Below are 22,633 nucleotides of genomic sequence, written 5' to 3' on the forward strand. Positions count from 1 at the left end.
ACGCTGGAGCCCCGCCCTATCTGTGGCACGGATTGTCACCTAAGCGCTCCGTCATGGCACCTGATTGGCTCTTTTGCCAGCTCTGCCTCCATCTCCTCCCGCCGCCCGCCCCTGCACGCTCCCACAGCGGCGGGCGGAGCAAAGTACGCAGGCGCGGGCGCTGCCTCTCTCTTCTGGTGGCCCGCCCTCCCTCCTCCCCCTCCCTCCCCTCCCCACCCCCTCTCCCCTCCTATCTGGGCCTGCGCGCGCGCATCTTCCTCCTGCACGCGCCGCCGCTAGACAAGCACTGTCGCAGGAGCCTCTGGCCCGCGCGTTCCTCTTCCTCTCTGGCTGTGGGGCGAGCGGGACCCTGCACCGCCGTCGCGGCGGCAGCGGCATCCCGGGCGGTGTCGGGCGGCGGCAGCGGCGCGCGATCCCTCCGGCGGACCGTACCACCGCTCGCCAGCACGCGGGGGGAGCCGCACGCCCCGCCGCACACGCCTCGGCGACCCCGCGGGGCTGAGGCGTCGCCGCGCCCGGCAGCGTGAGCGCAGAGCCGGCCTCGACCCAGAGCTCGGAGACCCGAGGGCCGCGCACGCCGCCGGCCCCACCCATCCGGGCCGAGGAGGCCGCGGCAATGGCCGAGACAGAGGAGCGGAGCCTGGACAACTTCTTCGCCAAGAGGGACAAGAAGAAGAAGAAGGAGCGGAGCAGCCGGGCGGCGAGCGCCGCGGGCGCGGCGGGCAGCGCCGGCGGGAGCAGCGGAGCCGCGGGTGCGGCGGGCAGCGGGGCTGGCGCGGGGCCCCGGCCGGGAGACGGCGGGACCGCGAGCGCGGGGACCGCCGGCCCCGGGGCCGCTACCAAGGCTATGACGAAGGTGAGGGGCCGGCGGGCCGACACTTGGGACCCGGCCGCGCGCTTGCACCCCATGTGCCCGCCCCCGCCTGCCTGGGGAGGCGCCCGGGAGGGGCCGCGGGGCCCGGCCAGCGGCGGGCGGGCGGGCGCTGGGGCCAGCCACGTGACGTCGGCTTCCCACGTCGGGCCGGGCTTGCCGGCACCGTGACCACCCCCGAGACCCGGCCCGGACCCGTCCCCACACCCCGCGGCGCTCGGCTTCAGCCGCGACTGAGGCGGCAGCACCCTCAAGGGGCACTTGGTTTGGGGCTGCAGTGCCCGGCATAGCGTTTGTCGAGTGACGTCTACTCTGAGTAATTTGGTGTGCTGGCTTCGCACTCTGCTGTCATGACTTGGTCTCTAAGCCTGTAAAAGAAAAAGTCTCGTGGCAGTATTGAGGTAGAAATGTAGCTGTGGAATTACTATTGACTTTTTTTTCGGCTTTTCCTAGTTGCTTTAAAGTAACAGCTCTCTTGCAGGAACCCGGCGGAAGTAACAATGTTAAGACTACTGAGCACGTTTGTCTTCCATCTAGTCTAGTCTCCCCGGGATCAAGCAAGGGCTTCAGCTAGAAACTGAGTCCATTCCATACTTAGTTTAGCCACTTGATCCTCTTTTCATAGTCTGTTATTTGTTTAGTTGTGTGTTTACAAATAGCTTTAATTGATCAAACGGTGTTTGTTTTACAGGATGAAGATGAATGGAAAGAATTTGAGCAAAAAGAGGTTGATTACAGTGGCCTCAGAGTTCAGGCAATGCAAATAAGGTATGGTCTAGTTACAAATGTGTTTAGATAACCTTTAGGCTAGGTATTGGACACAAGTTTGCTTTTTTTTCAGCCCTTTAGTCCCAGAGCAGCATCACAGTAGCCTTGTGCTTTAGATATGTTTATTAGGACTCTAATGGATTATGTCTATTCTTTCTCACTCCAGGAAGGCAGTCCTTCTATTTGTTCATCAAATTAGCTGCTAGCTCTAAAATCCTGTGAGAGCTTGCCTACTTCAGTTCTAGTTCTAGTTAGGCCTTTTTATTTGAGCCAGCTAAAATAAATGTTGTCACTTAAAAATTCTTTTAATTTTGGTGACTGAACTTAGTTTTTCTTTTTGTCTCAAAGATAATGTGGATGTTTTCAGATTCTCTCCAATAAGCAAGTTAATATATATTTTTGTAACTGAAGTACAGCATACTTACAGAGAAATACAGATTTTACGTGTTCGCACAGTGAAATCACCCTGTGTAATCAGCACCCAGGTCAAGAAAATGAACATGACTGGTATAGAACAAGTACCAGTACTCCTAATGCCTAGTCAACGCCTTCATCACCCGAAGATAACTGCTATCCTAACAGCACAGGTTAATTTTTTCCTTCAGAACTTGATAATAATGGAACCATACAGTCTAAGCTTGTCATCTTTAAAGTTCAAGAAAACATAGTAATTTTAAAAAATTGGATTGGTTGGTTTAGAGGATTTGGAATTAAGAACATATTTTGTCAAGTCCAGTCTGTGGTATTCAACTTTAGATTGATGTTAAATAAATGCCATATTTTGAAGCATTAGTAAAGTAGGAAAAAAACAGATGAATGTATGGTTCTGGTTTAAGATTAAAAATCCTTTGCTCCCAGTTTAAAGAAACAAAGGATCTTGATAAACTGCTTCCAGTTTTGAAGTTTGCATTTTGTATGCAATGCCAGTGACTTCATGGCACAGTGGAGTAAATAGTTTCTTTAACTGAAAACTGTCTTTTGATCTCTCTGGATGACAGTGTTTATGGCCGTATAACTTCTTCAAAAACCAGGGCTAATATTTTTTTTTCTTTTTTATCCACTTTGCTTCTTACATTGTTGAGAACAGGGCTGCTATTTTTGACGTTTGTTGAATACCTACTACAGCTAGGCATTAATGTCCTAGGTGTTTGCACATCATTTTGTGAGGTTAATCAAAGTGAAACCTCCTGATCGATAGTGGGAAACTTTTAGGGAATGTGGCTTCTCCATTCTTGATTCCTTTATAGTAGTGTTCGGTAGAAGTGATTTGACTGGAGTTTCATTCCCAGCCACTTATTGGCTTCCTTCGTGTTGTAGATGTTTTTGAAAAGCTGTAGTTTAGAAAATGTCCCCATTTTCTTTCTCCCAGATCTTGACCTGTAAAATGGGAGAGGAGGGGATGTGAGGTTCTTACATTTGGGATTGTGGGACTATGTATGTGTGTGGCTCCTGTCCTGTTGTAAAAATAAGGCTTCTCTTGGTCTGCGTTTTCTTTCCTGACTGACTGGTGTTCTTACAAACTTGAGTGACAGGAAGAATGGTATTTTGCCACGTTGAATTTACTGGGTACGAGTAGCACTTTCTGAAGAGAAAAGGTTTCAAGTTTACTGAATGTTAGAAATTGATTTTGTTAGATTATGGAGAATTTTTAAGCAGAATCTATGTGGGGTTTATTTTTTTTTGTTATTGACTATAAATCCCGTATTCATATTCGGGGTTATTTTAGTCTTTATCTATTTTGGCTACTCTTGAGATGGTGAAAGGGTTCTTAAATAAGTTAAATACTTTACCCTTGCCAGGGGCTTAAGTAAATCTCAGCTAGTATGAGCATTCATACTCTGCTTGACCTGAAGTGGACCAGCTTTTATATTGTGTTTTTTCATTATTCTCAGCATCTAGTTGTTGCCCCTAAGTGGCCACCCTAGAGGTTTTCCTCTGACCTGCTAACATTAAAAAATATTCCTTCTTCCCTATGCTCTTCACTCAGATCCACCAATCTTTGCCACATCTGTTTTATCTTTATCCCTATACTGAACATTAGCTGCAGATTTTGCATACAGTTTTAAAGTTATTGACACTAGTACTTGTAGTAGGTTAGCATGTTGGGCCTTTGTCAAAGATAAGTGTACATTTGAAAGGGGGGACATTTTCGTAGCAGCAAACATACCATGTTAAGGTCCTATCTCATGTTTATCAACCAGTTCAAGATTTAAGTACCAAGAGTACTTAATGTGCCCAATTTTGTGTCTAAATTAATAGATCTTATTCAGGGTCGTGTCAGTTCTTGACAGGGAAGCCACTGAGATGGTGACAAAGGAGCCTGACACTTGGGGCTTAGATAATTGGTTGATGATAGGACTTGAAGCCCACTCCCATCTTTAAAATGGATTTTGGAAGAAAGTTAGATTTCATTTAATTTTTGAGGTTATACAATACTGAGCATATGTCATGTTTCAGTAAAGAATGAGTTCTTGGAGCCCAGTGGTTTTTCTTGGAAGCTTCTTGAGAAATCTAGACCTTTAAACCTATTTAAACTTAACTCGGTAGAGCTGGTTAAGTTGTACTTTGAAAAGAAGTAACTCCTGAATCCAAGCTGGATTCATTATAGCAAATATTTATGTGATGACTGTCAGACATTGTATGCTAGGTTTTCTGGTTGTAAAAATAACCCATGTTCTAATAGACACCAGTAGATAATTTCAAGGAGATATGTAGGGTACTCTGGGGCACAGCGGAGAGACAGTCTACCATGAAGGGGTCAGGAAAGATTCTTAGGATGAAGTGCAGTGACATTTTAAGCCACCAGGCATAGCTCATCAGGCCATTTTTATCTCCCCATTTTACTATTGTAATAGTGATTGGTATGACAGGAACATGCCCAACATGCCAGCAGCTCAATCAAGTCTGAATTTTTTTTTTCTTTAAATTTTTTTTTTTATGTTCACCTGCAGGTCCATGCAATCAAGTTTAGTTTTGTTTTAGCTGCTTCCCTCTAGTGTTGGGGAAGGGGAGTTAGGATGCATAAATTCTCATGTTATGTCCCTTGAGGTAAGGAAATAAGAATGTTCGGGTCTTTATAAATAATCTGTTGTAGGATATGTGATTCTGATCAACTTTGCTAAAGAAAATGAATTTCTCAAACTTCAAAATAAAGAAAATTTCTAAGATAGCTATCAAGAGGATAAAGTGAAATAAGAGGCAATGTGAAAGAATATGGGCACTGGAGTCCCACGGTCTTGGTTCTCCTACTTTGTAGCCCTGGGGAAGGTACTTAAGTGCCTATCAGTCTCTTATATACGATGAGTTTCCTCCCTGCCTTGGTGTTACTGTGAGGTTTAACTGTGTAAAGTGTACTGTGCTGCCTGGCTTAGTCTTCAGTAAATGTTCCTTTTCTAGCATCATTATTCCCTCTGCCCCACCAATAGTATCTTAGGGAATTACACATATTTTACAATGTACACTTCCTTCCTTGAATTTGGATGAATTTACCAGTAGGATTGTAGTGTTTAAAAGAGAAAATTTAGCTGTTGAGAAGCTATATGTTATATGTAGGTCAAACACTGAATTTTAGCCTGTCTTCTGTGGAAGTCACTGCAGCATGTTTCTTGTTCTGGCTTTGGCATTTGGAGAGTTGACACTTTCTGGAATATATAAATATGGAAAAGTAATAGGGTATGTAAATCATTTCTACCCTGCTTTTAGTACTGTGGCATTTTTAGTCAAGGCCCTAAGCATCTATGGGCCTTCGTTGCTTCATTTGTTGGATCAACAGTCTTGACTAGACGATTTCCAATGTTACTATAGCTGATATTTCAGAATCTGAACCAAAATATTAAGTTGTTTCCTTGCACCTTTTATTATAGCTATGTAGTCCATCTAATTAAATGGATCATGCTTGGTTTTTAGAAATAGTTTATAAACTAGATACATTTTTAAATTTGTGGTTATTTTATCCATTTGTTTTTTTCCTGAGAACAAGGAGTTGGTAGAAAGACACTGGACAGTAAAGGAAACTTCTTTTGCTTCAGATGCTGCCAGTATTCTATCAGACCACATTGGAATTTTCTTTAACATTTTTTCATGAATTAGAAAAATAATATGCTTGTTTTTAGAACATTTGAAAAAATTTGAAAGCATAAAGATATGTATAAGAATTATCTATAATCTCTTCAACTTAGGAGTAATCAGTGTTAAAGGTTTTTTGCTTTTCAGTTGAAGATTGTTTATTGCAAAGTAATAATTTTGGAGTTTAGATATTAGTCACCAAATATTAAAGTAATTTTGGGGAAAATATATTTTAGCATCTAGTATGTATGTGAACAATTGTGATTTAGTACATTAGTGAGTTAAGAACTGTTTAAAAATGTAAATGACCAACTGAAAGCTATTACAGCTTGGGAGTATAAAAGAGTATGTAAGCGGCATGAATACACTTAAATCCTTGTGGAGGACTCTACCTGTCTGGAATGGATTGGGTTGCTGAGACATTACTAAACTAGTCAGTTGTAGCTAGTGACTAGCACTCATACTTTTACCCTTGAACCAAGCAAATCCCATTATAATGTAAGTACACTGGCATTTCAGAAGTGGGTTTTCTTTGTAATCCTTTTGGGACAATTCTGACGTTTGGATACCACTGTTAGACTCCTGGATAAATTATGACCTTCATATTCTTACTTGGTCATTCATCCCACTTAATAAGCTACCTTTAGAAAATGAGGTCATACTATTTGGTATTGATTTTTTAAAATCCATTTAAAGAGAACGTTTTCATTTTTGTTTTTTTCAAGTAAAAACTTTTTTTCCTATTATGAAGGTGCGATATTGCTGCTTGTACAAAAATTCAAATGAGTATGAAAAAGCATGTAGGCCGGGCGCCGTGGCTCACGCCTGTAATCCTAGCTCTGGGAGGCCGAGGCGGGTGGATCGCTCGAGGTCAGGAGTTCGAGACCAGCCTGAGCAAGAGTGAGACCTCGTCTCTACTAAAAATAGAAAGAAATTATCTGGCCAACTAAAAATATATATACAAAAAAATTAGCCGGGCATGGTGGCTCATGCCTGTAGTCCCAGCTACTCGGGAGGCTGAGGCAGTAGGATTGCTTAAGCCCAGGAGTCTGAGGTTGCTGTGAGCTAGGCTGATGCCACGGCACTCACTCTAGCCCGGGCAACAAAGTGAGACTCTGTCTCAAAAAAAAAAAAAAAAAAAAAAAGCATGTAGTAGCAAACACAGTGCTTACTATGTGCCAGGCACTGTTCTATTGTTATAGCATTTAATCTTCATAAAATGAGGCTGTTAGCTCCATTTTACGTAAGAAGAAGCTGAGGCATTGAGAAGCTAAGTGCCATACTCAAAGTCTCCTGGCTAGTAAATGGCAGAGCCTGGATTTGAACCAGGCAGTCTGGCTTTAGAATCTGCTCCTGCTTGCTTCATGAAAAAAATAAAGTCATGCATTCTAGCACCCAAAGCTATTCCTTATAACATTAAAAAAAAAGTTATAGACGTCTTTATATTAGGTATATAGGTATTGTTTTAGTAAGTTGTTGGTTTATGACATGAATGTTACTTCCATATCAGCATAGGTTTAACATCATTTTAAATGGCTGCATAGAATTCTATTATGTTGTTAGTCAAAAGGAACACTGAGGATGGTTTGGCCCTGTATTCTCCAGCCTTTTTTTCTCTCAGAAACAGTCTTAAGTAAAACCTTACTATAAATGCAGGTTGAAGATAATTTATTACTCTTTCCTCTTTCTAATTGCCACCCTAGTCTGTAAATTCTGGAATCACCTCGGGTGGGTGGGTAATTCATATGATGCTGCCATTATTTTTGAAAATTTTTTAAGCATCTTTAAAGAAGACCGTCAAACTGGTCAAGAACTTTAGGTCAAATAAGTCAGGACATGTGTTATTTTTAATAGAAATGGAAGTAAGGCATCCTTAGATGTACTTTTGCAGAAGCCAAGAGAGGCTGTGATGTTCCCAGGGTCACACAGTTAGGAGTCATGTGGGGTCATCTGTACATTTTTATGGCCATGATTGTTGGTCAGAAAAGGAGAAATTGTCTAAAGGAGTGGAAGACCAGGAACAGAGATTTGGGAACCAGGCATGTTTTTAAATAGGGAGGGGAAATGGTAGAAAGGTGAAGGAGATTTAGAAGCTGAAGACCTTGGAAAAACCGCCATTGTCATGAAAAATAATTCTGGGAAAGTTTGTTAATGTCTGCTAGTTGTATCTGCAAGGTCAAAAAGTTGTAAAAAGGACATTTGATTTAGCAGTTACTGTACTGAAAATCCCTGCTGTCAAGCCAGCAGTAGAGAGAAAAGATAAATGTACTTGATAATTTAGGATTTAAAAGTTTACATAAAACAGTAATAAGTAATTCAGCAAAAAGAAAAATAATCAAAGATACCTTGGAGAAATAGATTTGACTCAAGTAAATTTAAGAATAAAAAACTAAAAATTGGCATTGAATACACACCGTAAGCAGTCTTAAGATGGTGTGTTACCACTGCATATCTTTTGCATTTATAATAACTTGTAAGCCAAAGACTGAATTCTTATATTTTCTAATTTTTTTTTAAACAAGTGACAAATACATGTTTGATGTTAGGGGCTAGTTCTATATATTCTCTATGCCAGACAGTAGAGACTGGCACTAATGAAATCTGTATCACTTATGTAAACACTGGACACAGATTTGTTTTCTATTGGAATGTGAATTCTAATTTTGAGAGCATTTTGTTACATGTGCTAAAGGATTTGCAAATAAAATTATACAACTTTTCAGAAACCACTTATTTGCTCACTAAAAATATGCTTACCATAAATGCCTGTTTATATACTTAGCTGAAAAAGGCATCTTGTAATTGTGCTTTTAATCCTTCAGGTCAGTCTTTTCTCTGCATTTCAGGGTGCGTCAACCTCTCTTCTTTCCTAGGCAGTAGCTAGGGTCCTGCTTTTACTTGCTGCTATAAATAATCATGCAGGTTGTCACACAGGCATGCCAGTATTTTAAATATCTCTAAATTTTCTTGAGTGTATGAGGTGGTTTGCAAAAAAGGAAGGAGAGACTATCAGACTTAGTGGTTTTGTACATCTTTTTAAGCAAAGAAATCCTTTTTTCATATGAAGTCAAGTACAAGTCCCAATGTATAAGATAGATAAAATTCTCTTTCTCCGCCACCTCCCTTTTTTCCCCAAGAAATGAGGCATTTAGGCTTCTAAGAAGTTAAGTACCTTCTGCTGGGTCACACAGATAAGCATTGGCAGAACTAAGGATTTGGACTGACAGTTTTCTTGGTGGATCTTTAATTGAATTAACTTGTTTTGCTTTTCCTGTAGTGAAAAGGAAGAAGAAGATAATGAAAAGAGAGAAGATCCAGGTGATAACTGGGAAGAAGGTGGAGGAGGAGGTGGTGGTATAGAAAAGTCTTCAGGTCCCTGGAATAAAACAGCTCCGGTACAAGCACCTCCTGCTCCAATAATTGGTAATCTTACTATTTCAGTTTCAGAAAGATTTCTAATTCATGTGTAATTTTATGTGTGGTCATCTTTCAACTATAAAGACTTTCAAATCCTAAATAAAAGGAATCTGGAAGTTAAAAGACATACTTTTGTTCTGTATGGTGCTAAAATTTATGGGATAAATAATCAATTAAGTATAAAATTTATACTTAATTGGTGCTAAAATTTATGGGATAAATAGTCAATTAAGTATAAAATTTATAAACTAGTTAAATATTTAAGCATTTATTGTAGTTTTCCTCCCTAAATATTAACTCCTGGCTAGTGGGGAAATAGGTAAGGAGAAGACTTTCATTTACTAGAATCCAAGGTAAGCTTCATTCAGGATATTTAGTAATATGTTTAACTCCAAAAATTTTCACAGGAGAGGCAGTTCCTTAAAGCTTTTATTATGTTAAAATATTTTTGACAGCTGAGGAAGGCATATTGGACCCCTTGTGTTTCACTTGTGCTTGTCTTTTTTTCCCATTCCTTATTTTGTTCCTACGTCTTGAAGCATGAATTCTCAGCAGGGCTGATGTTATCTTTCTCAAGGGTGAAAGTTGGTGGTTCTTTGGGCTTGAAGAAATCTTAATCTCAACAGTAGTTTGTGGCCCACCAAAGTACATAAACAGATGTATAGTATCTGTGGTTTTAAAATTTCATGGAGTGGGGGGCATTTAGGGAAAAGATGTCTCAAACGACTCCTTAGAGGGCAATAATGAAAAAAAAAAAAAAGTTTGAGAAGCCATAGCTTTAAAGTAGTATATACCTCTTATTTTTTTGAGAATAATATAAAGAATGACAGATCACCCCAAATCATGCTATCCAGAAAGCATAGATAACTATTACATGTTAACATTTTTGCATCCTTTCTAGCTTTTTGCTATGTATATATATTTTTGTCTGTTTAACTTTTTAACTGTTCTGTCAGTGGTCCCCAATAACCCCTCTACATTGCTAAATCCAACTCCCAAGTCTCAGTCCTCATCTGACTTGACCCATCAGCAGCATTTGGCACAGTTGATCACCCCCTCAAAAACACATTCTTCTCTGGGCTTCCGGGACACCACATTCTCCTCCTTTGTTGGTTGTTTCCCAGTCTTTGCTGGTATCTCCTCCTCCTCTGCCTCTAAATGCTGGTCTCCTCCTGAGCTCAGTCCTAGTTTCTCTGCTGTCCTCACTCCCTTGGCAGTCTCTTTTATATGCCATTGACTGTTGTGTTTACCTCTTCAGCTCGGATCTCTATCTTAATTGTCTACCCAGCATCTTAAACTCATCATGTCTAAAGCTGAACTAATTTTCACCCCTCATAAATCTGTTCCACCCTACAGCTTTTCTCATCTTAGTGTTATTGTTTCAGTCACTTAGGCCACAGATTTGGAGTCATCTTGACTCTTTTCTCTTGCTCCACGCCTAAATCTAACCTGTTGGTAGATTCTGCTTTTATTTGCACAGTAAATTCAGCCTGTCTTGACTATTTTTCACCAAGTCTACTCCTGCCACCCTGGTTTAACTGTCATTATTTCTCATGGATTATGGAGGTAGCCTCATACCTAGTCTGCCTGCTTCTACCCTTGTGTCATCATCCCACCCATACACATGCTCTGTTCCCAACACAGCAGCCAGAGTGGTGATCCTATTAAAATGTGTCAGAGCATGTCATTGTGCTGGTCACAAACTCCAGTGTCTTCCCCTCTAATTCAGAGTAAAAGCTAAAGTTCTCAGTGATTTACAAGACCTTGCACACCTGCCTTGTGATTCTCCCTTGGTTTTTTTTTTTTGTTTGTTTGTTTGTTTCTTTTTCGAGACAGAGTCTCACTCTATCACCCTGGGTAGAGTGCAGTGGTGTCATCACAGCTCACAGCAACCTAAAACTCCTGGGCTCAAGCAATCCTCCTGCCTCAGCCTCCTGAGTAGCTAGGACTACAGGCACACACCGTGCCTGGCTAATTTTTTTTTTTTTTTTTTTTCCTATTTGGTAGAGATGGGGGTCTTGCTCTTGCTCAGGCTGGTATTAAATTCCTAACCTCAAGTAATCCTCCTGCCTTGGCCTCCCAGAGTGCTAGGATTACAGGCGTGAGCCAGCCAATTCGCCTTTTTTCTGACTGTATTGTTAACTTGATCCTCACTCACGCTGCTCCTTGAACATATTAGGCACACTGCTACTGCAGGCCCTGTATGCTTATGCCTTCAGCCTGGAGTCCTCTGCTTTATGTAATATCAGGAGTCTGCTGACTTGCTATTAAGGGCCAGATAGAAGATAATTTAGGCTTTGAGGGCCATGCGGTCTCTGTTATAATTACTCAGCTCTGCAGTTACAGCATAAAAGCAGCTGTATAGGATACACCAGTGAGCATAGCTGTGTTCCATTAAAACTTTATTTACAAAATCAATTGTTGGGCCAGATTCAGTTTGTTTGCCAACTCCAGCTTTCTGTGTTGCTTCCTCTTTTCAGGTCTTTGCTCAATTTTTACCTCATCACTGAGACCTTACCACTTATTTAAAACAACAGCCTACACCCTGTCCATTTTGCACTCTCTTCACAAACCCTTCCCTACTTTAATTTTTGCTATAGCTCCTCTCTGTTTTTACTTATTTTGTTTCCTCTGTATGGAATACCACTGTTTGGTAGAACTTTTTGTGATGATGGAAGAGTGCTGTCTGGTACAGTAACCACTAGCCACACGTGGTTATCAAGTACTTAAAATGTAACCAATATGATCAAGAAACTAAATTTTACATTTTATTTCATCGTACTCATTTTAAGTAAAGGTGTGGCTAGTGGCTATACTAAAAGATTCATGAAGGCAGGGTTTTCTGTTTTGTTAATTACATCCTCAGTATGTAGTTTGGGTGCTGAGTAAATAATGCACATATAAGCTTTTCCTTGTATAATCAAAAACTATAGAAAAACAGTATTGAAATGACTGTCTTATATTTCAGCTGGCAAATGTTTATATAGATGTTTATTTGAAATGACATATTTGATAAGTGGAAAACGTGTATATAACACTATTTGAATCTATACTGAGAACAGAAAAAAGATAGGAAAAAGCTGGAAGGGGACTATGTGCCCAAAATGTTGGCCACAAGGGAAGACTTTGGGCTGCTGAGCTGCTTCATTTTTTTTCCTGTTTTATCCATATTTTCCAAGTAAATAGAGAAAGAGTCATAAAATCCATTAATGATGTGGAAGACAGTGAAATAAGGATATCTAGTCATTTATTTTTATTTTTTATCATCTTTAAAATATTAATAAAGGTCGGCATGGTGGCTCATGCATGTAATCCCAATGCTTTGGAAGGCTTAGGCAGGAGGATAGCTTGAGGCCAGGACTTTGAGACCAGCCTGGGCAACATAGTGAGACTCCATCTCTACAAAAAATAAATTGGTCAAGTGCAGTGGCACACACTTGTACTTATATAGCTACCTAGGAGGCCAAAACAGGAGTATCAGCTTGAGCCCAGAGTTTGAGGCTGCAGTGAGCTATGATCATGCAACTGCACTCCAGCCTGAGTGACAGCAAGACCTTATCTCTAAAAAAAAAAAAAAAAAAATTTTAACTACTTAAAAAAAAATCTCAACTCCACAGGCATTTTATTAAATAAGTTCTTTACACATGGCATCTTATTTAACCAACCAGCCAGGTAGAGAAGTCTATCATTATCCATATTTACTGATAAGTAAACTGAGGACTAACGTGGTCACATTCTGAAAGGCAGCCCCTGATGAGCCCTAGCCCTGTTGTCCAGTTCCAGCAGGCTCCTTCCCACTTCCAATACCGAGGCTTACAGTACTCAATAACACAGATTATTAACAATGTTCGTGGAGGAGAGGTTAGAACACTACCGTAGGAAAATAGAATGTTTTTACTTTGGGACATTTTCTCTAAAAACTTTCCTTTTGTTATAAGGGACCCAGAGACCCTTATATCAGGTATTGGCTTTTTCTGTAATTGCTAGATGATCGAGAATGCAAGAATAGCTTATTTTAAACGCCCAGCATTTGAATAGTTTGTCTAAACTGTTACAAAATATTAGTTACAGAAACCCCAGAACCGGCAATGACTAGTGGTGTGTATAGGCCTCCTGGGGCCAGGTTAACCACAACAAGAAAAACACCACAAGGACCACCAGAAATATACAGCGATACACAGTTCCCATCCCTTCAGTCAACTGCCAAGCATGTAGAAAGCCGGAAGTAAGTACTATGATTGCATTTTATTTGGGACCTCTATTCATTGGCCAAGGTGTGGGCAAAAGGGATATAAAATCCTACCTGAGGGGGATTACTCCTAATTGGCAAAGCCCAGGCTGCAGCTGACAGGCAGTAAGAACTAGCGTGGGACTTAAGATGTGTCCTGGAGGGAGGAGAGAGGTATTAATAAAAGCCCTGGAACAGGTGAGGGGAACTAGCACTGTAGACTTTGTCTGCCGTCTGCAAAAGTTTCTCCTATCCCCAGTTCATGTTGTTTTGTAGCAATGACAAGTCTTATTTAGTTAAAATTCTTTGCAAGTACTTTAGTAGTGTCTGCTGCTCCTTAAAATACAGAAACTAGAAATGTAAAAGTGATATTTCATTGTATTCCCAGTTATTGTGAACAGATGAAAGATGTTGGCATTTATAAATCTAATATTAAAATAATCTTATTTCAGCAGGTACTTAAAATGAATGCTACCTGGAGTTAAATGACCACATATGGCACATCTACATCTTATTTAGGGACATGAATTTTAAAAAGTAAATAAAATGGGAAGAAATATAAATGACATCAGATGGAAATGTTTCTTTTGGGGTGGCCTTTAGAGTTAATCTCAGCCTTTTCGCCACTTTGAGAGCACAGCTGGCTTGAATTCAAACCTCCACTTGGACTTACTCCTCTGCTCTGTCCTACAAAATGTATAAGGGACCTACGTCTGGGAGGGGAGTGACTCACCACACTCATCTTTCTTTACCTGATCTAATCAGGTCCACTCCCATAAAATATAAGTGAGGAAAAATTACTGAATAATGAGTAGAGCTTACTTGAATGAGAAAATTGTCACCTTTACTTATACATAAAGAAAGAGATGTATTATCTATTTGTTAAAAGTAAAAAATGAGTCTTAGGAAGAATGCCATTACACAGCTTTTAACTGAACAATTGTCTTCAAGGTGGTCCTGAAATAGGGTCACAGTTAAAAACTATTCAGTAGAAAATAGGACCATGGAACTTCAGTACGATGTTTTGTGTTTTCTGTTCAATCAAAGCCTTAAAAATGATTTGGTAAGGATTTTATATACCGGTTCTCCCCTCCTGTCCCTCCCCAAGATTCTTCCAAGTGGTGGATTAATTTTTTTTTTTTAATTCAAGGAAGAATATTTTCAAAAACCCTAGTGAAGAAGAAATATTTAATGATTACATTTCTTTTCCCTTAGGGATAAAGAAATGGAGAAGAGCTTTGAAGTAGTAAGACACAAAAATAGAGCTAGGGATGAGGTTTCAAAAAACCAGGCACTTACACTTCAGCTAGCCAACCAGTATGCTGTGCTTGAAAATCAGAAAAGCAGCCACACACAGTACAATTAAGGAATGGTCTTTGCTAACCCTTCTAAGGTATCTAGACCACAGCTAACCACCATGAACAGCCATTCATCATCTGATCTCAGCTGGATCTACAGCAACCGATGCAGACCACTTGATTTAAGTGACCGGCCCTGTTGCACTATGGAAGTTTAAAGTGTCACAGCTGCTCTTTATGTATATTGGATTTAGAGGAGTTTTCATTGTTATATAAATGTGTGAACTAGATTCCACAGTGTTCTTTCATAATTACTCTGCAAAAACAAAAAACCAAAACCTGCAGCCAGTGGTCATTTCAAAATCTTTTTATGTTCAGATACTGAGCCTTCGTAAGGGTTGACTACCTCAGATTTGCTGCACTCATTGTGGACTTCATGTGGATCACAACTTCTGGATAAGAAGGTTTACAGCTATTAATTGTCGACGTGAACCTTTAAACCAGCTCTACTGGATTCCTGTCAGAAATCCTGCAGAAAGTCAGCCATCTGGGTTCTGATCTGCTGTAAAAGATGAAGATTTAAGTGACCTTAATTAACCTGTCCTGTGCCCCACCCTTAAGGAATACTCTCTAGTAGGCTGTGGCTATATTAGACTTCCTGGAACACGCTGATCTCAAAAGAACTGATCTGTTCAGATCATCTGTGTAGGGCTGTGATTTGTAATTTAAACTTTTAGTTGTGTTCTGAGGTAACCACAAAATAAATTCCACCAAACTTTGGTCCTCCAAGTGGGAAAGGGGGTGGGGGAGAGAATAATCTTGTTTCTCTTAGTAATTTTTTATTTGGATAGTGCTTTTTCTTTGTTCCACATTAAGGCCTTTTTTGCTTTGACTTGAAGTAAGTTCTTTGACAGAGCATATTGCTTGGTTAAGTAAGTAACCTGAAGTATGCATTAGAATTGTGAAATGTCTTGTGAATTTGCCAATCCGAGAGTAGAACCAAATAGCCTTTGATGTAAAGGGCAGTGGATGCCAGAGGCTCTACTTCAGGTGCTGCTAAAGCCTCCTCTAATCAGGTCTAAGATGTGTACTAAACTGCAGTGGAAAGAGTGTGGTTTCTGCTCAGGCTAAGGGATTCACTGACCTGTCCTTACAAATTCAAAGCAATGTAAGCAAAAAACCTCAGCTAAAACCCATGTAAGTTAAAGGGATCATGCATGATCTTTAAGAATTCTATATAGGCCGGGCGCGGTGGCTCACGCCTGTAATCCTAGCACTCTGGGAGGCCGAGGCGGGTGGATCCCTTGAGCTCAGGAGTTCGAGACCAGCCTGAGCAAGAGCGAGACCCCGTCTCTACTAAAAATAGAAAGAAATTATATGGCCAACTAAAACTCTGTATAGAAAAAATTAGCTGGGCATGGTGGCGCATGCCTGTAGTCCCAGCTACTCGGGAGGCTGAGGCAGTAGGATCCCTTAAGCCCAGGAGTCTGAGGTTGCTGTGAGCTAGGCTTACGCCATGGCACTCATTCTAGCCTGGGCAACAAAGCGAGACTCTGTCTCAAAAAAAAAAAAAAAAAAAAACTATATATACTTGTGCCCAAATTTAAGGTATTGGAAGTTCTGTATATGCAACGATTGTCCCAGCTAGCTCTCTTATCAACCTTTTGATGTGTCTTTATGTTGTTCATTTGGAGTCAGGGTAAAAAGACAGGTGATGTAGCACTTCATTTTTAATAATTACAGTTTAACTGTCTAGTAGTTTTTAGTCTTGAAAAGGGACTTGAAGCTACCCAGGATTACATAGAAAAGTTTCTTTCTACCTAATGAGTTAGTCTGGCAGTTTTAGTTCTCTCTTGGTTCAACAGAAATATTTCAGAGTGGTATGTGACCACTTGATGCAGTCTGGGTTTCTCTGTCATAAATCCCTTTGCCAAATGCAGGAGTTGCAGACTTGCTACTGGCAAGAGTGAAGCAAATGGGTGAGTGAAACTAGCCCGATGTGGGGGTATTTTCCTGTAGCAGTTCCATCTTGATGAACACATCATTGCAGGAATTGACTTCTAGGAGGTTACAGTATCTCCTGACAGTACCTGCCAGCCACATTTTTGCAATAAGGTTGGCATTATTTGAGGTGGTGGGCAGGATGCCTGCCTTGTGATGTATTTGGGTGGAAGTAACTGAGCCAGCCAATGGGAGGTTGGATGATTAAACAAGAACTGGGATTCTTGGTTAAACTGAAGACTTCATTTGGGAACCAAAAACCTTAGTAAATAATCTCTTGGACCTTGAGCCACATGTTTTCCCTGAAAAGTATGCCTTTTTTCCCAGCAAAATTTTGTTGGGGTTACGTTATCATCAAGGCATGAACTGAGGTGAATGTATGGAGGTGTTATTTAATGGCATACTGTACCAGAAATCTGAAGACCTGCAGCAGATTTAAATTCCAACTCTTGTTACAACTTTTTAAAAGATTGTGAAAATATCAAAATGTACATGAATCAATTTTAATATACTGTATGATGGGTGGATGAGGCTGTCCATTGTACCATTTCTTTCTTTGACTTCTCAGGCATGGTTTGGCAGTGCAAGAACTCTGTAACTTTAACAAATTCAATAAAAAGTAAATATATGGACTTTGGAGTTTAATGGTTTTTATTAAACCTTTTATCTTTGTACATAATGAGTTGATGTCATGCCTCTTTTGCTGTGGGAAGATGATGATGCTGTCAACTCAGGAATGTATTTTGTTTAAGAAATGTGTGCAGGGCACTTGGAATGTTGGGGAAAAAGTGGCTGCAAAGCAGTGATAAATATTCTTCATCTTTAAAAAAGTATTGAAATATACTTTTGTTTTAGTTGCTATATAGAATTTTATTACCTTAAACTATGGCAAGGCAACCTAAGTTTTATTCTATAGACAAGATTTGGGGCTTTGTCCCTTGAGAAACTTACACATTTCCCAAAAGAGCAGTAATTTTAAATTTAAGGATTTAGTTTGGATTATAGTCGCTTCATTTCTAAACTAGTGAAAGTATACTTGAAGTCACTTTTGGTAATGGAGTTTAAATATTTAATGTTCACAATTTACTATGTGAATATTCTTTGTGCTTGATTGAAGTGGGTTTTTTTTGATAGAACTATTTATAGTAGAATATACACACAGAAACTTACACTCCCTATCTTCCCTCATTTAATTTCCTCCATAGTTTTTTTAAACTTTTTTTTTAAAAATAAAAGTCACCTTTTTAGAGTGTACAGCATAAGTTTTTAGTATATCTCCAAAGTTATGCAGCCATCACCACTCTTGATTCCTGAACATTTTCATCACCTCAAAAAGAAATCCTGTACCTGTTAGTCATTTTTTTAATTTCCCCCCACTTCCTGAGCCTTAAGCCACCAGTATTCTATTTTTTTGTCTCTGTATATTACTCTGGAAATTTTATTTAAACAGGGTCTTCTGTGACTGGCTTTTTTTCCTCAGCATGTATTTGAGGCTCATCCATGTTGTGGCCTATATCAATACTTCATTCCTTTTTGTTGCTAAACAATAGTTGTCAGGGAGGGAGGGAGCTAGCAAAAAAAAAAAAAGTCAGATGTGCTGTATTTAATTTATACATGCATCAGTTGGACATTTGGGTTTTTTTCAGTTTGTCATTATGAATAATGTTGCTGTGAACTTTCATGTACAGGTTTTTGTGTCCACATGTTTTCAGTTCTCTGGCTGTGTACCTAGGGGTGAAATTGCAGGGTCATACGGTAACTTTTGAGGAACTGCCAAACTTTGAAAGTGTCTTCACCACATATTATTCCCACCGGCAATGACTGAAGATTCCAGTTTCTCTTGTTTCAGACTCTTTGATTATAGTTTTCCTAGTGGGTGTGAAGTAGCATCTTATTGTGGCTTTGGTTTGCATTTTTTCATGTGATTAGTGGTCATTTGTATATCTTTGGAAAAATATCTATGCAAATCTTTTGTCAAGTTTTAAATTGTGTTTTACTATTGAATTGTGAGTTCTTTATTCTGTGTATTAGTCCCTTATCAGATATGAATTGCAAATATTTTCTCCCATTTTTTCCCTTTTCTTAGTGTAGTGTCTTTTGAAGCACAAAATTGTCAATTTTGAGCAGGGCATCATGGCTTTTGCCTGTAATCCCACTACTAGTGAGGCTGTGAGACAGGAGGATGGCTTGAGAACAGGAGTTCCAGACCAGCCTGGGCAATATAGCAAGACCCTGTCTAAAAATGTTTTTAACTTTTAAAAATTTAAAAATTTAGGTATAGTGGCATGCATTTGTAGTCCCAGCTACTTGGGAGGCTGAGACAGGAGGATTGCTTGAGGCCAGGAGTTTGAGGTTACAGTGAGCTTTGATTGTGCCATTGCACTCCAGCCTCAGTGACAAGACCCTGTTTGTTTTTTTTTTAAATTCAATTTTGATGAAGTCCAATTTATCTATTTTTGCTTTAGTCGCTTATCCTTTGATGTCATATCTAAGAAACCATTGCCTAACCCAAGGTCAGAAAGATATATGCTTATTTTCTTCTAAGCTTTATAGTTTTAGCTCTTTCATTTAGGTCTTTAATCCATTTTGAGTTAATTTTTGTATATGTGAGTTAGGAGTCCAACTTCATTCTGCATGTGGATATCTACTTGCCCCAAACCATTTGTTAGAAAAGACTCCTCTGTAGTAATTACTCTATTTGGCACACTAAACATTTTACTTTTGTATCTCCCTCTATTAGAATGTGAAATTGGTTTGGGGTAGAATAGGTGGAGATGTCAGGAGGTCGGTGTGGGGTCAGAATTGAGAGAGGTAAGACCATGGCTGTGGTGACTAAAAAAGGAACACAGACTTGTTCAGAATCTGTATGTAAGGAGTGGAAATAAATTAATAGGAATAATCAGAGATCAGGAGGAGAACAAAGCTATGAGAGGTTTTTGTTTGTTTGTTTGTTTGTTTTTTTAATAAGACAAAGTCTTGCTCTGTTGCCCAGTGCAGTGGCATCAGCTCCCTGCAACCTCAAACTCCTGAGCTCAAGCGATCGTGCTGCCTCAGCCTCTTGAGTAGCTGGGACTACAGTTGCTCGCCACCATGCCTGGCTAAGTTTTCCATTTTTTTGTAGAGATGGGGTCTTGGCTCTTGCTCAGGCTGGTCTCAAACTTCCTGAGCTCAAGGGATCCTCCCACCTCGGCCTCCCAGAGTGGTAGGATTACAGGCGTGAGCCACCCCGCCGGCCAGAATGAGAGAATCTTACAAACAGGTATTCTAGTGTTAATAATTAGTTCTGAGACCACAGATGGTTTTTCATCACCATCTACAATAAGTAGGTATTAATGGGGCATGCAGAATGCAAGTAAATTATGAATTGCTTCTTGGCCTTGAAATGAATATTATGAAAGATATATTGAATAAGAAGTAATTGCTTTAAATAATCATATTTGTATTATCTAAAATAAGAGGAATTGTGTCCACATCAGGGATTTAGGATATACGTGAAAGTAATCATTAAGGTAGTTCAAGCGTTTTGGAATTGCAGCCCAAGTGGGAACTGGAATTCTAAATAGTAATTGAATGTAGTAACACAGAAGATGGAACTTAAGTTGTCAGCTTTAAAACAGTCTTCAATCTCTCAACTGAACTGTTCAGGGGTTCAGTCAAAGAATGCAGTAAGAAACCTCTGTAAAGATAAGATCCTTTGTCTTTAAATATGATGGAAAGATAGTAAGTAGGAGGGAAACAGCATTCACAGCCTGTCTTATTTGTGATTAGAGCAGGCAGCTTTAGTATCAGGTGAGAAGTTGGGTTAACTAAGTAGGAAGTAGTCACTTTCTTACTAACAATGGCAGCAGATATAACAGCGAGAATAAGTTAAATTTATTGCAAATATTTAGTGTGTGACATTCTGTGTTTTGCATTGCCATTTTAGGAAACATGGTGTTACTATGACAATTTTTTTTCTTGAGACTAGATAGCAGTTTTTGACTGTTAAATATACAAATATATGAAGTTAAAATCTTAGTATATCTTACCTTTTCTTACCTTGCTATGACGTAGTTGCTAGTAATAATTTTCTGTACCATCTCTTTGTATCTTTTTTTCCAGAGAACTCCAATTTCAATTTTATATTTTTTGGGGGGAGGCAAGATGTACAAAATAGTTTTGAATGTTAGCATATGGAAATTTGAAATATTGCCTAAGGACAGAGACTTTGTTTCTCTTTTTAACTTGGGAGTTCAGATAGTATATCATTCTCTAAAAAATACTGCAGCTGAAGTTTTTATCTCATGGAAGTCTGTAGGGGGAGGAGGAAGGGAACTGATATCTCCCAAGATTAACCTTCACTTTTTAAAAATTATTGTACATGTGATTTTTTTTTCCTGTTTATACATTTGTGCTGCCCATGTACTCTTGACACATTTCAATAAAATTGTTTGGGAGGGGGGGAAAGAAGTGGGGCAACTCTGCAAGATTACATCTATGGTTCTTAAACTGCATTTTGGAATAATCTAGGGATCTTAAAAAAACGCTGATGCCTGATTCCCACCCCAAGACATTGTGATTTAATTGGTAAGGGGTGTGACCTAGCAGAGGGATTTTTCTTTAAGTTCCACAGGTAATTCTAATGTGCTACAAAATTTGGGAGCCACTGGGTTATGTCAGAGTAAGAGATAAAGTACTTCCCTCGTAGGGAGCTGGAAAACAATCACAGGGCTAGTTTATGTAGGCAATCCCTTAAATTGCATTCTTACCCCAAAAGGATTACCATATTTCTAAATTTTTGGATACTGCTAAATGAGGGGAAATGGCTACCGAAGTGGGGAAAAGACCCATAAACTAAAATATTAAATTCTTTTTTGTTGTTGTTGGAGACACCGTCTCACTTTGTTGCCCAGGCTAGAGTGCCGGGCGTAATCGTAGCTCAGGGCAACTTCCAACTCCTGGGCTCAAGTGATCCTCCTGCCTCAGCTTCCCAAGTAACTGGAACTGCAGGCTTGTGCCACCACACCCAGCTAATTTTTTCTATTTTTTGTAGAGATGGGGTCTCGCTCTTGCTCAGGCTTGTCGAACTAACTCCTAACCTCAAGTGATCCACCCGCCTCAGCCTCCCAAAGTGCTAGGATTACAAGCATACACCACCACACCTGGCCATATGTACACCTTTTTATAGTTTTGTAATTATCAGTATAAGGACCACTTTTTATATTTCATGTTCATTTCTTAGATAACTACCTCACCATCGATATGATTTCGATAGCTACTTGCTAACCTTCTCTAACAATATATTCATTCTGTTTGACTTGTCTCTTGACAATAAATCTCTAACCATTCCAGAGTTTACTCACTGTTGATCTGCCCTTCATTACTCCTGGCTACTTTTAATTTGACCTTCCATTATGTTCTCAGTTACAACACCTGGATTTTAATGGGTTCTGTAGAATTCTTCAGTTTTCCCTGGTGACTATGAATTGAACCCTAATTAATTAACTTTACCAGAGACAACCTTCGGCAACTGCAGAATCCTACAGCTCATCTACTTAGTAATTGGAACCTCAGATGCTTGGACTGCCTGCACTCTTGGTCTGTGGTTCAGTTTACTTACCAGTTCCTGCCTTTTAAAGGTCATGTGGGTTGCACTTAAGCATCCTTTTTAATCAGGTTTGGGCACCGACCAGAGTCTCTTAGGCTTGTCTTTGGTTTTAACTTGCTGAGACTATCGTAGCTTTATTCCTGGATTTCTCTGATTTTTACAGTTCAAATTTATGCCTTTAATTAGAATCTGAATTAAACCTGGAAGTCAGGGACTCCCAACCTCAGTGACACCATGGTAATGGGGTGAAGAGCAGGTTGCACGCTTCCATTATATTCCTTTGTTCTGCTCTGACATCCTCTTCTGTTTTTAAAACTTTAGCTCCAGCCTAGCAAGAGTGTTAAATCACTCACTGGAATTTTAAAAAATTATTTATATATTAATAGTTTTTAACCTGA

General features: G+C 39.7%; 1 protein-coding gene across 5 annotated transcripts; it reads left to right on the top strand.

Moving 5' to 3' along the window:
• The first annotated feature begins 166 nt into the window (after positions 1-166).
• Positions 167-15,959, top strand: CDV3 (CDV3 homolog). Of its 5 annotated transcripts, none has more exons than XM_045538931.1 (5): positions 167-856; positions 1,563-1,639; positions 8,982-9,127; positions 13,187-13,346; positions 15,026-15,959. In XM_045538931.1, the coding sequence occupies exons 1-5, from the start codon at positions 617-619 to the stop codon at positions 15,030-15,032; spliced, it is 630 nt and encodes a 209-aa protein (XP_045394887.1). In that variant the 5' UTR covers positions 167-616; the 3' UTR covers positions 15,033-15,959. The 5 variants fall into 5 exon arrangements, with proteins under 5 accessions (XP_045394887.1, XP_045394861.1, XP_045394869.1 ...); XM_045538905.1 differs by lacking the exon at positions 15,026-15,959 and adding an exon at positions 14,565-14,991; XM_045538913.1 differs by lacking the exon at positions 15,026-15,959 and adding an exon at positions 13,802-13,915.
• The last annotated feature ends 6,674 nt before the right edge of the window (positions 15,960-22,633 follow it).

Source organism: Lemur catta, chromosome 1, assembly GCF_020740605.2.
Source record: "Lemur catta isolate mLemCat1 chromosome 1, mLemCat1.pri, whole genome shotgun sequence".
NCBI classification, from domain to species: domain Eukaryota; kingdom Metazoa; phylum Chordata; class Mammalia; order Primates; family Lemuridae; genus Lemur; species Lemur catta.

What these genes read in the sequence shown, in the direction of transcription:
- CDV3 (XM_045538905.1), top strand. Translation starts at nt 617, where the DNA reads ATGGCCGAGACAGAGGAGCGGAGCCTGGACAACTTCTTCGCCAAGAGG. An exon ending in ACCTCCTGCTCCAATAATTG is followed by an intron (nt 9,128 to 13,186) that starts GTAATCTTACTA and finishes ACAAAATATTAG; the next exon opens with TTACAGAAACCCCAGAACCG. An exon ending in AAGCATGTAGAAAGCCGGAA is followed by an intron (nt 13,347 to 14,564) that starts GTAAGTACTATG and finishes CTTTTCCCTTAG; the next exon opens with GGATAAAGAAATGGAGAAGA.